Source organism: Pinus tabuliformis, chromosome 4_2 (assembly GCF_031772625.1).
Source record: "Pinus tabuliformis cultivar Carrire ecotype Pingquan chromosome 4_2, CPIR1, whole genome shotgun sequence".
Taxonomy (NCBI): Eukaryota; Viridiplantae; Streptophyta; class Pinopsida; order Pinales; family Pinaceae; genus Pinus; species Pinus tabuliformis.
Genome location: NC_142304.1, coordinates 523,633,991 through 523,646,668, shown reverse-complemented (window position 1 = coordinate 523,646,668; position 12,678 = coordinate 523,633,991). Strand labels below are relative to the sequence as shown.

At 35.1% G+C, this 12,678-nt stretch overlaps 1 protein-coding gene across 2 annotated transcripts; it reads left to right on the top strand.

Annotated features, from left to right (window-relative positions):
- The first annotated feature begins 1,846 nt into the window (after window positions 1-1,846).
- Window positions 1,847-12,210, top strand: LOC149170291 (formate dehydrogenase, chloroplastic/mitochondrial-like). Of its 2 annotated transcripts, none has more exons than XM_089427286.1 (5): window positions 1,847-1,949; window positions 2,114-2,239; window positions 10,095-10,304; window positions 10,468-10,576; window positions 11,896-12,210. In XM_089427286.1, coding segments are annotated over exons 3-5 (279 nt in total). In that variant the 5' UTR covers window positions 1,847-1,949; window positions 2,114-2,239; window positions 10,095-10,136; the 3' UTR covers window positions 11,898-12,210. The 2 variants fall into 2 exon arrangements, with proteins under 2 accessions (XP_089283412.1, XP_089283411.1); XM_089427285.1 differs by having other exon boundaries at window positions 10,468-10,619.
- Window positions 12,211-12,678: the final 468 nt, after the last annotated feature.

Sequence of the window (12,678 nt, the reverse complement as noted above, 5' to 3'; positions counted from 1 at the left end):
AATATCTCATTCACATGCTTCCTATTTCTCCCATAAGACTTTAGCACAGACTCCATGATCATGTTTGTGTCCCTCTTAATAATGCACTCCTTGGAAGGGGCCATAAAATCTTTTATTAGGACTAAACTTGGATGTCTCTTCTTTCTTGCCCTTTGATTCTTCATTCAATCATACCACCCATCAACTTGTTATTTTTCCATTTTTCTTATAATGACCTTTGTTGTTGGGAAGGTGCCTTTCAAGTATTTTGTCTTTGCATATAGATACACATAAAGTATCATTATTTTAATCTAATGGACGTGGTTGTTAAAATCACCAATATTTAATTAAATATGCATTGTTATACCTTTGCTCAAGTCAACTTCAATTCAAATTCTAAAACATGTGTGTATACCCTTCCTTGCTTAGTTTGTATATTGTTGTAAGTCCCCAATATATTTATGTTGGCTTTTGAAAGATCATCTCATCCCAAAATAAGTAGGGGGGATTCAATATTCAAATCCGACAGAGTGGGGTTGAAGAAATGGATATTGAAGATGGATTCAATTATAGAAACTATCTTTTGAAAAAAGGTTAGTTTTGCCCCAAAAAGAAAGTCCCTCCTTTGAGACCTTGCCACAACTTCCATAGTTGTGAAATTTTACAATAATAGAACCTCTAGAGTAGAGGTTTACCATATACTTAGAACTTAGGTTGGAATTGATTTGATTCTTGAACTCTTTAGATGATGACTAGAGATCATTAAATACATAGTTTGAAGCGTTTGCTTGTAGTTATTAATGAACTTGTTAACCATCCATAGATGAATACTTCCCTTGCACATGTGCTTGATTTTGTCAATAATGAAAGAATCCTACTATGTTTTTGGTATATTCGACAAGGCTACATCTTTAAAATAAAGAAGATTCAATTCTTAATGCTTTGCAATCCTGTAAGAGGGAGGGACAATCGAAGTCACGCAGGAGGAGGTATTCCCTTTGTTTAGCGAAACTCTACAGAGATAAAGCACTAAATGCAAGATTAACCCCTTGTTTATGTGATAATTAGGGAATATATATCTATTCTCTCAAAGATTAGTCTTATATATTCAAAAAGAATTTCTCATTTATTCTAAATAACACTTAACACTGTTTATAGAATAATTTCTCACCATTACAATCACAATAATCATTTTTCAAGGCAAAAACTACATCAAAACTTTTTGAATATGCAAGTAGATAATCTCCACAAATGAAGATGAAAACATATTTTGAGCATGTTTAAAGTGGATTAAAATATAATAATAAAAGACACAACAAAAATCTTGATACAATAATAGCTCAAATAATTATCTTTAACAAAAATCTATTAAAAATTACTATAAAATTATAAAATGAAATTAACATTAATAAATAATCAATTAATTTATATAAAATCCCAATTTAATAATGAATAATTACTTAATTCTTTAAGTTCCACTTCAAAGAAAGCATTGACACATCAGTGAGAGAAGGGTGCATTATTGTTTTGGAGTAAGAGAAGGGTGCATTATTGTTTCGGAGTTCTATGTCCGTCGCATCAATATTTTATTTGATGTGCCCAATTATTTTTCCAAAGTAAAACTATTATTCAGCTTAAATAATAGAATGTATAATATTTCAAATTCTATAAAATGTATAATATTTCAAATTCTTTGAAAATCCGTTTTACTGAAACACAAATATATGGCTGTCGATGACATGATCGGACGGTAGATATTCTATCCCGCCTTTAAATTCAAATCCTCTTGGTAGTTTGGCGCCATTGCGCGTATCCCTTTCAACGAGCTCAGTAGCTCGCATATGAACAATCATGGTTTGCAATCGCATAAACATTGCCCCAGAATCGATCCACGAGCCACCAGATCTCTCTGTGCACGACTTCCAACAGTTCATCTGCGTTTCTTCGTGGTCAAAACGATTTCAGAAAAGGTATTTTTCTGCAAGAGAGTGCTAAAATTGCAAAGCGCCATTATTTTCTTGTCGCCGTCATGAATCCTCTACGCCTTGTCCTAATGAAATTATTTAGAGTTCTTGATTGGAAAAATTTGCCATATTTCAACTTTCTAGAAATATTTCAACTTTTTGCCTTGCAGTTCATTCCCCAATGTCACTTCAGGAGCACGCAGGTAGTGATAAAACTTGGGTCTGGCATGCAACTGATTTCTCAGATGGGGAACTGAAGGAAGAACTCTTCTGCATTCGTCTTGGCTCTGTAGACAGTGAGCACTGTTCTTAGAATCTTCTAATCCTTGTTATGATCTTTTCTTTCTGTCTTGTATTTTTCTTTGATAAAATCAATGTTTGAGTACCTATATTCTTGGATCATTTCATTGAAGGGTTGATTTTGCATATGTTCTTAGGATGCTTTTGTGCAGATTATAGTGGGTTGGTAAGGGATCCCCCTACCCAAACACCCTATCAGCATAGTTAAGACTTGAGTTTAGGGTGGCTTTAATTATCTCTGGTAATAGCAAATGATACGGAGGATTGTGCATAACCCACCCCCTTTTTTATTCCAATAAGCAGAGGTGGTCACTATGGTAATCCGATTTCAATTTGTAGTTAGAAAATGGGGTCACAACTTTCCATATTTTTTGTTTTGTTTTGTCTTTTTACATCAAACAATAGTATATTTATTAGAACCATAGTCAACTAAACAAACAGGAAACAATTTATTTGACAGGTGGAAGAAGTGATAGGCTTAGAGCAATTGAATTGTAGGCCATGCTTCTTGACAAATTGATGAATAGATGTCTCCTTACTTGAGATTTAGGTTGGCACCATGGCACCATCCTGTCCATCATTATACACTAATCTTGTCATTATCTTCTTCACTGTGAATGACTGGCCTGTTCCCTGCAAATAGATCTGGGCATAGAGGAGCCAATCCAAGAACAATAATCTCTAGCACAAGACAATATTAATGATCTAAATACCTAATCCTGAAGCTTGAGTTTGATTTTTCTCTACTGGTTCTGAATCTCTGATTGAGAATCTCCCACTCGTCATTATCAAACCTTCTCCTTCATCATTGGCATCAGCTGCACTGCTGAGGTACTTTGGTTGGTTGTCATTGGACTTGAGAGCTTGAAGTTTCAAATGATTATAGTAACAGGCAGCCAGAAAAGCCAGTCCACACCCACTCAAGTTTATGACTGTAACCTTTTCATTTATTAACGACAAAGATTATGTTATGAGCAGCCAGTCCTTGACAAGACCAGCAGCATTCATAGTCAAGGCTGAAGTCTTTCCTATCAGAAGAAACACTGCAAGATTAAGAGCCAAGGCACAAGCAGAAATGTCATGTAATCCAAATCAAAGGAAGAGACCCTGATTATCAGAAATGGGTATTCTACTAAGGCCCAGGGGGTGCTGAGAAAAAAAAGGCAACAAGGAGCAACAAAGATGTGATGGGATTCAACTTAATCCCTTTTGATGTTCGTGGAATTTGTATGAGAACCAATTGGGTAGTCTCACATGCAACTGCACTTAACTGGAGAATCACCTCCCATGCATTCATCTTAGCCTCCCCATAAGCTGAAATAGTAACTCCAATGGATATGGCCAACATATTGGCCTCGGGCTCACCTTTATAAGCTTCTTTCTTCAGGGAAACCACAATCAAATACACAGCAATGGGAATTAGAGCTTTCAGCATTTGAAATAATGATACTGAGAGGAAAACATAGGCAGAATTTGAAAACCAGAGACCCAAAGAATACACTTATCAATACTATGGGTTCAACGAGCTTGAAGACTCTTACAATATCGATACTTTGAGAGACATGCACCAAGGGCTGCATCATTTAGGATTTGTACTCAGTTTAGGTGTCATATTCAAGGGGAAGTTGTTATGCTTTCCACCACTTCATAGATTGTTAGAGTGATGAAACAAAAGAGGCTCCCTCTTGAGGCTAGATTATGTCATTCATATCAACTGTGTTGTTGATGTCCTAGCTCAGCCAAGTCTTGCCAAAACTCTGTTGAGGTTCAAAATTTATTATAAACTGAAATGTCTTCACAAGAATTGACCTCATAAAATGCCATAATCACAAGATATGCCATACATGGCTGTGATTATGGCTCGCAAGACCCTTAGACTTTGAGCAATGAGGCTCGCAACATCACTTATGATTATGCACTCTACAATTCTGTGACCAGCTGAATGTCAAGCAATTGAACCGCGATTTAAATCCTATTTTGTCAGCAATAAGTACTATACTTTGTCTTTATTTAGTGTAGAGAACCAAGCACTTATTCTGCTCATCTATAGAAGGGACAATGGTTGTTTGCCTATGAGGTATAAGGAAATCCTATCAGATGTTTTGTATTTTCGTATGGAATTGAATCATACTCCTGCACACTGTAACATTCATATATATCAACCTGTAGAGGCTTTAATAACACCTGGTATTCTGGTTAGTGATTTTATTGGACCTCATGTGCATATCCTACATGCACAGGATGGACTATTCATATGTTACAGGGTATTATTCTTATTATTTAGGGTGCACATCTTCAGGTGCTCAAGAACGATTACTAGAACACTCAGTTAATTATGCAATTTAAAGGATGAAAAAGGAGGTTATAGGAGTCTAGTTTTGGTTCTCATCCACAATGTCACACTAGTCTGCCTGGGCATGGTTCTCATGGTTTAATAGTGACTTGAGGAGTCATAATACCACAGATCACTAAACACGAACAACTAAGGTAGCCCAAGGACAATAGCCATCTTTACACATTAATTAACAGGTCTTACATTAATTATACTAGGGGGTTTTAATACTTCCAAATGCTTAAAAAACAGTTAGCAGAGCATTCACATTACACATTCCAGCAATCTTTTCTATAAACCAACCAAATGCAGTCAGGAGAGCCCTCCTTTTAAACTATACAACCTTATTGTTAGTATGATCAACCTTATTTTAATATATAGTGTGACAAACCGTATGTGATAGGAAGGTTAATAGTGTATGTGTTAGACTTGATTTTTCTTCTAGTTGATTATGAGACTCTGTACTCAAGGTCATAAGAAAAAAAAATCCAAAACTTTTTAGCTAGTGAAGTATAAGTTCCTGAAAGTTAAATAGTAACTATCTCTATCCAATTACCCACTATGTAGGCAGGCATATCATTGATTTTAGCAAGCCTTAGCATTTTCCTGTCTACCTGGATAAGGAAGCAAAATACAAACGAATAACTATCTTATCCCTGGTTGAACAGGACAGGTAAAAACCATTGTTTCCTTAAATTAGTTTCATCTTTTACCCCTATAATAAGTTATTGTGTCAGGTTTCTGAACTCTTCCCTGACACACATGAAAGTCACATGTAGTTTCAACAATGGTATTGATAAATTATAACAAATTCTTGTACAAGAACATTCTTATAGTCGTTGCCTCTCAATGCCAAGCAGATGTTGCAATGAGAATTTGGTCCAACCATCCAAAATAGTAAATACATAGCTCCTCCTTCTTCCTTAGTCTTATAGCTATTGCAATATGATTAACAGAGCAAAGATTTAACCGTGTCCTTAACATTAGCACTGAGATGATATACACTAAATCCTGCCATAGTCACTCTAGCTCTCCATTTTCCTGTAACTTCATACCTCTCAATCCTTTCTTCTCCCTCACAAGCAATTATGTTCACTGTGTTGAACTCGAATGAGGCATCCTCTCAAGAGGGGTTATTGGCCCACATAACAAAGGCACACACAGCAAGAGGGTTATTGAGCCTACACAATGAGGGCATACAACACAAGAAGGTTATTGAACCTATATATCAAGTTTTCCTAGGTTGGAATTAACCACAAACCTAGTTTCAAATAAATCAAATTAAATATGGCCTTACCCATAATTACAGGTATGATACCTACAAATAATTTGGGGCCACACGTATAGATACACCAATAAATTTCAACCACAAACCTGTAAATTTCATTTTCCTTCACACCTGTAAAATTGTTGAATGCCTTTCCTCCATAACAACCGAACAACTCTAGCATAACAAGTGAAACAATTCTTTAACAAAATGGAGAGGGGAGGTGCAAGTAAAACAACTCTTTCAAAAAATGGAAGCTCTCTCAAATCGGGCAATGATGACTCCAAGGACTGCCTTTTGAGTTCTTTAATTTCCGAACTCTCCTCTCCTTTTAGCAGACATTTCAAGGGCAAAGATAATTGCATTTCCAGCCTTCCCATTTTTTGTTCCTTTCTTGTGGTGGTTTTCCCAACAATTTCCACCCTAAGTAGCGTTGTTGTGGACGAAGTTTACTATTTTCTTATAAATGACATTTTGCTCCTTCCTTCGAACGTTTCGAACAGCTTTAGGTACCATTGTTTCCTTTAGAAATGACGGTTCCATGTTTAATTCATTGTTTCGTTATGATGTCCTCTCTTTAACCGTGGTGACCTACGTTGCGTTGTATTTGGTATAATGGTGTCTCCTAAAAATTGTACCTATCTCAGTTGTATCGACTCTGAAGGTCTGGGAAGTATTTGATTTGCTTGAAATTTCTGCTATATCTCAGTCTCACTCTCTCAAGCAACAATTGTCTTGAAAACAAGTTAGCAATTCTTTTGGCAGCTTTATATGGTTCAGTTTACAATCCCCTGCCACACTTCTCAGAGTACCAAGATAATTCATATGTTCTCTTTTTTTTTTTAACTGTCTTCTGTGTCTGTTGATGTATGACTAAATATAATAATATAGTTGAACTACTCATATTTTAATGTTCTCATGTAGTTTTTACTACACGATAGAGTTGAGGTCTCTCGGGTTTCCCCGTAACCTTACCCTTGGTAGTCTACCGACATCTTTGAGGTCTGTTCATAGGTTCCAACCAAATCATGTTACAAACCACACATGATCAGAGTGACATGTGGACTAGCTGAAGAGGAAACCAGAGCAGGGTACCTCCTAACTGTTATTCTACCCCGGATTCAGAGGAGCAGCCAGGATTTTATCCATAGTTTCTTTCCTTCCAACTTTAGATGGGATCTCACCTCAACCTTCTGCCTTGGTGGTCAATCAACATCTTTGACGCCTGTTCGGGGTTGTGCCATATTAGGTTACAGATCATACATAATCAGACCGAGTTATGGACCAGCTCCAGACAGATCCAGAGTATGGCGCCTTCCACCCGTTAGGGGTAAATCAGCTCTAGACTGATCTAGAGTATGACACCTTCCACCTATTAGACTAGGCCATACATAATCAGAGCGAGTTATGGACCAGCTCCAGACAGATACTTTGCAGATCCAAAGTATGGCACCTTCCACCCATTAGGGGTAAACCAGCTCCAGACAGATCCAGAGTATGGCACCTTCCACCCATTAGGGGTAAACCAGCTCCAGACTGATCCAGAGTATGGTACCTTCCACCCATTAGGGGTAAACCAACTCCAGACTGATCCAGAGTATGGCGCCTTCCACCTATTAGACTAGCCCTACATTCAGCAGAGCAGAGATAATATTTTCAAGAGTTTCCTTGCTTGGACATTAGATGATAGGAGAGCCGAGCATCATCATTCCTATGCCTCCCGTACGATCACACAACTGGATCCTTTCTTAAGCTTTTGGCAATTCCAACAGTGATCCAATAGCCTGGTTCCCACCACCATTGACATCATCCCATCCCTCTCTCCAGACTTTTAGTGCAGACACTCTGTTGTATCCCTACATTTATGCTACTATTAGATAGTTTGATGGTTTTTTTTTCCCGTTTTGATGCCTTGAGACGTGAAGATTCAAGAAATTTGATCGTTTTGATGCCTTGAGACATGAAGGAATTTGATCTTGTTGAAGGCTGAAGCTCCGCATTTTTTAATAATTCTTTTGTGCCAATGGGCTGTGTATCACTGTTTGGAAGAGACGTGCACAGTAGCTCTTAGAATAATCATTGAATCACCTACCACTGTTGCCTAGCAGGCCCCTTGAGCTTCAGGAAGCTGGAGGCCTTTGAAGAGGGCTTGAACCTTCACTTGTTTGTTCACGAAAATACCAACCTACCGTAATATCGACTCTCTTGATTTCATCTGAAGTCAATGAAGGCTCCCTGCCCCTGCCATTCCAGGTTTCTTTTAAAGGTGCCATCAAGGAAAAGGGTTGTTATACCTTGATCCAGCATCCAGGGTTTCACGTCTTAGAGAGACACATCTTGAGAAATAGGTGGATGGTCCATACTGTCTTCCCAAGCTTAATGCACTTGCCATTGCGTGGGATACATGATAGGTGTTTTCAAAGGAAACGGGCCAAGGACTCGCAGAATGGCGAGACAGGGGATCCTTTTATCACCGACTTTGTTTGAAATAGTTATGGTGAAGTCCATCTTTCCACCAGGCCACTTTGTCGGACAAATATTTCAACAACAGTTTGGCTTCCATGGCTTGGTTAGATATCATTGGATCTCTTATTGCCAAGCCCCACTACTCTCAAATGGGGCTCGAACCATAATCCAATTGATTAAATTGAATATTTTGTTGTCCGTTGTCTCCTTTCTACAGGAACCACCTTATCTCTCTCCCAAGGATATAGGTAACCTACCGGTGCCAAGAGGGCTGAAATCAGGAAAAGTGACAATACATCTTACCTGGATTATCATATTGATATTTACTGTGACTAGATTGATTCATTATCCTTTTGGCTGTACTTACCCATGGGTTTTATTTTTCTCTTATTACATTCCTGAAAGATTTGCGGAAGATCCCAAAGCGCTCTTCTTTGTTTAATCCGCCTGTAATGATTGTTTTCCAAAATATGCTTGCAAAAATATGCTTGATCTCGCAATTGACTTTTGCCCCCACATTCAGCAGAGTGGAGATGATATTATCAAAAGTTCATTAGATAAGAAAGCAGAGCATCCTCATTCGGGTGCCTCACATAGTATATCATACAATTGGATCCTTTCATGAGCTTGACAATTCCAACAATGAGCCAATAGCTTGCCCCCCCCCCGCCCCTCCTCATCAGGATTAGAGGACATTGACATCATCCCATCACTCTCTTTTGCTTAGCACCAAGCTTTCCAAATTACCAGTATAGACTCTCCAATTGTATCTCTATGTTTATGCTACTTTTAGATTTCCAGTGCAGTGCATATATATATATATATATATATATATATATATATATATATATATATATATATATATATATATATATATCAGTATAAACAGTGTGTTTAGGTTGAGATCAGCTCCAATGGTTGATGGAAGAATGATTTGTCTAATTGTAGGATGTTGTCAATAGGTTTGTGCAAGGCTCTGTCTCACTAAGTGCCTTACGGAATAATTTTTACCCTTCACAAGTGGCTCCCACTCTCAACCCCTCTCCATTAAATCGACCCCTCTCCATTAAATTTGAACATGACATTTCATGAGTTAAATCCAACACAAACTACTTGATCCACACTAGATAGGTTTATTCTATTGTTAAATTTGAAAACGACATTTTATGGGCTAAATCCGACACAAACTGCTTGATCCACACTTGATAGGTTTATTCTATTGATATATATATACATATATATATATATATATATATATATATATATATATATATATATATATATATATATATATATATATATATATATATATATATATATATATATATATATATATATATATATATATATATATATATATATATATATATATATATATATATATATATATATATATATATATATATATATATATATATATATCTATATATATATATATATATATATATATATATATATATATATATATATATATATATATATATATATATATATATATATATATATTTGTTTTGGTTACACTTAAACTACACAATTGTCATTGTTATATTTTTTTAACTTTATTTTTTCTCACTTTAGGAGTTACTTTTAAAACAGCGCATTTTATTTATTCTATTGCTGTATATATATTTTTGTTTTGGTTACACTTTAACTACACAATTGTCATTGTTATATTTTTTAACTTCATTTTTCTCACTTTAGGAGTTACTTTTAAAAAAACGCATTTTATTTATATTGGATATATTTTTTAATTCCATTGATTTGTTTGTATCATCATTGGTTGAAGATCAGCGAAAGTAATGTGGTGTCCGTGGCAGAAGATGAGCTAATGCGCATTCTCATATTGATAAGAAACTTTGTGCCTGGATATAAGCAAATTGTTGAGGGTGATTGGAAAGTGGCAGCAATTTCTTACAGGTCATATGATCTAGAAGGGAAAACTATTGGTTCTATTGGTACAGGGCGTATTGGCAAAGAACTACTTAAGCGTTTGAAGGTATTCATTCTTAGGATCTAGTACTACTTCATGATGTTGCAAACTTCTTTTCAAAAATCAGTGCTCCATAATTCTTACGCATGCATGCTGTTTGTTTCAAAATTTCAATCTAATAATAATAAACATTACATGATGTTGAATTGAATTGCGTTCCTTTATACAGCCCTTCAATTGTAAGCTTCTTTACCACGACCGTCTTTCTATTGGACCCGAATTGGAAAAGGAAACTGGAGCAACATTGGAGACAAATCTTGACGAAATGCTACCTAAATGTGATGTACTTGTCATTAATATGCCTCTTTCTGACAAAACTAGGTCCGCCTTATCACAATTTCATAAATAATCTCTCCCATTATTCACTCAAACATCAATAGCACCTATATATTTTGTACAACTTGTGAACAAAAACCTAATTATTGTTTCTCTTGCCCTTTCCTTTTGGTTACAGTAGGGGAATGTTTAACAAGGAAGGTGTTCTCTACCAAGCCTAGCTTTTCTCTCAGAATCTTAACATCCCCTTTGCAAAGGGTTTCATTAGAATGACAACAACCCGCATTTAAAGCATTTCTCCACCCATCCTAATTAGAAATGCAATTTTGGGTTCTCTACTAATTTTCTCCACACCCATTTAATCTAACAATGGACATAGAGCATGTATATTTATACTTGTGTGTTGGAAATACCATTTTATACTTTAATGTTTATTATTTTTGTTTTATTATTATTACTTGAATTTCTTCTTAACAAGTGGTTGTGTTTCTTTTGGTTTTAGTGAAAGTATGGGCTCCAATGTTGGCTCTCTTATTATGGAGTATAATTCATCTTTGAGAATTTTTCAATTATTAAAGTAGGTTAGTCAATTGCTTAAAATATTAAATTTATTTCAAAAAGTTTTTGTTACTTTATAGGTTAGACACTGGCTTGAAATATTAAACTTATTTCAAAATGTTTTTGTTACTTTATAGATAAGGCGTAGATTTCTTGGCTCTATGATGAAAATAATGAAGGGAAAATACATGTTAATATGTTACTTGTGCTCTTTGACTGAAAAATACATGGTGAGAGAAAAATGTATATTATGCTAATTGAGGAATGTTTTTCACTTGTCGAACTTATAGTATTGAATTTAACACACTAACACTTTACAACAATGAACTAACAATATTCATGATGAAAATAGCAATATGGAAGATTTATCTGCATAATGAAAAAGGCAATATGGAAGATTCCGATCACGTTCCAAGGCATTTCTTAAAATGTGGATGTGACAAAAGGTTGTTGTGGAAGTTGTTGTTTGTATATGGAAAATTTCTTGATCATTGTGTATAATCCTAATGTTGATAGATATGTCTACTAAATGCTTCCAGTTAATGGGGCATTGATTTGAGCATTCAATATATTTTTATTCTTTATCAAAGTATTCTTTTGTTGTATTTGTATTTTTCAATTTATGCCTTACGGCGTTTCCTTTGCAACATCTGGTGCAAATGCTAGTATATCTTACCTCATTTTATGGTTAACATTGTATAACAAAAACATGTGTTGTGTTATGTAATTAATACTAACATGTAATATTGATATTTTTTGTCAGAATGCTATAGGTAATGATTGCCAAGACGATGATCCAAATTATGTTCAACATATATCAGGAGATGATGAGGATGAGGATGAGGATGATGGTGGTGAAGGAGGAGATGATGATGATAGTTGCGGTGTTGGTGATGATGTGGATCAGAGTAATGAGGATGGTCAAGATGATCATGAGGATGATCTTGGTGGTGGTAGCTGCGCATGCACATGCATTGTTTTTTATGAAGAAATTATTGTGTAGAATGACATTGTTATGTTTAGATGGGTGTTGTGAATTTACCCTATATCAATGAGACATTTTGATTTTGTAATCATACGATGAGTTTGATTTATGTATGTTGTTAATTTATCGTAGAATAACGATATTCATGAAATATTTTGATTTGTTAATCATATTTGAATTTTACTTGTTTTGATTAAAAATAATACTGATTTTATTAGTATTATGTTGCTATTTTATACATGTTTTGAAAATTGTTAATGACACATTGTTATTTTTTTGGATGGATGTTGTCAATTTCTCTTAAATTTCTTTACAAATGATTTTGAATTGTGATATCTGCTTTAATGATATTTAGAAACTATCATATATTTCACTATGAATCTATAAAGGGGGTCATATATGTAAAGAAAAATATACTCTATATAAGAAGTCAAATGCGGATGTAACCATGGATGCAAAATTGAAAGTAAAATTGGATGTTAAACTAGGAATTAATACAAAATGCAAACAATTGACATACAAAGTGTTTTAAATTAGAAGTGAAAAATTGTGCAATAGTTG

Coding starts and splice junctions, on each gene's coding strand:
- LOC149170291 (XM_089427285.1), top strand. CDS start 10,137: ATGCGCATTCTCATATTGATAAGAAACTTTGTGCCTGGATATAAGCAA. Junction 10,305..10,467: donor AACTACTTAAGCGTTTGAAG/GTATTCATTCTT, acceptor TCCTTTATACAG/CCCTTCAATTGTAAGCTTCT.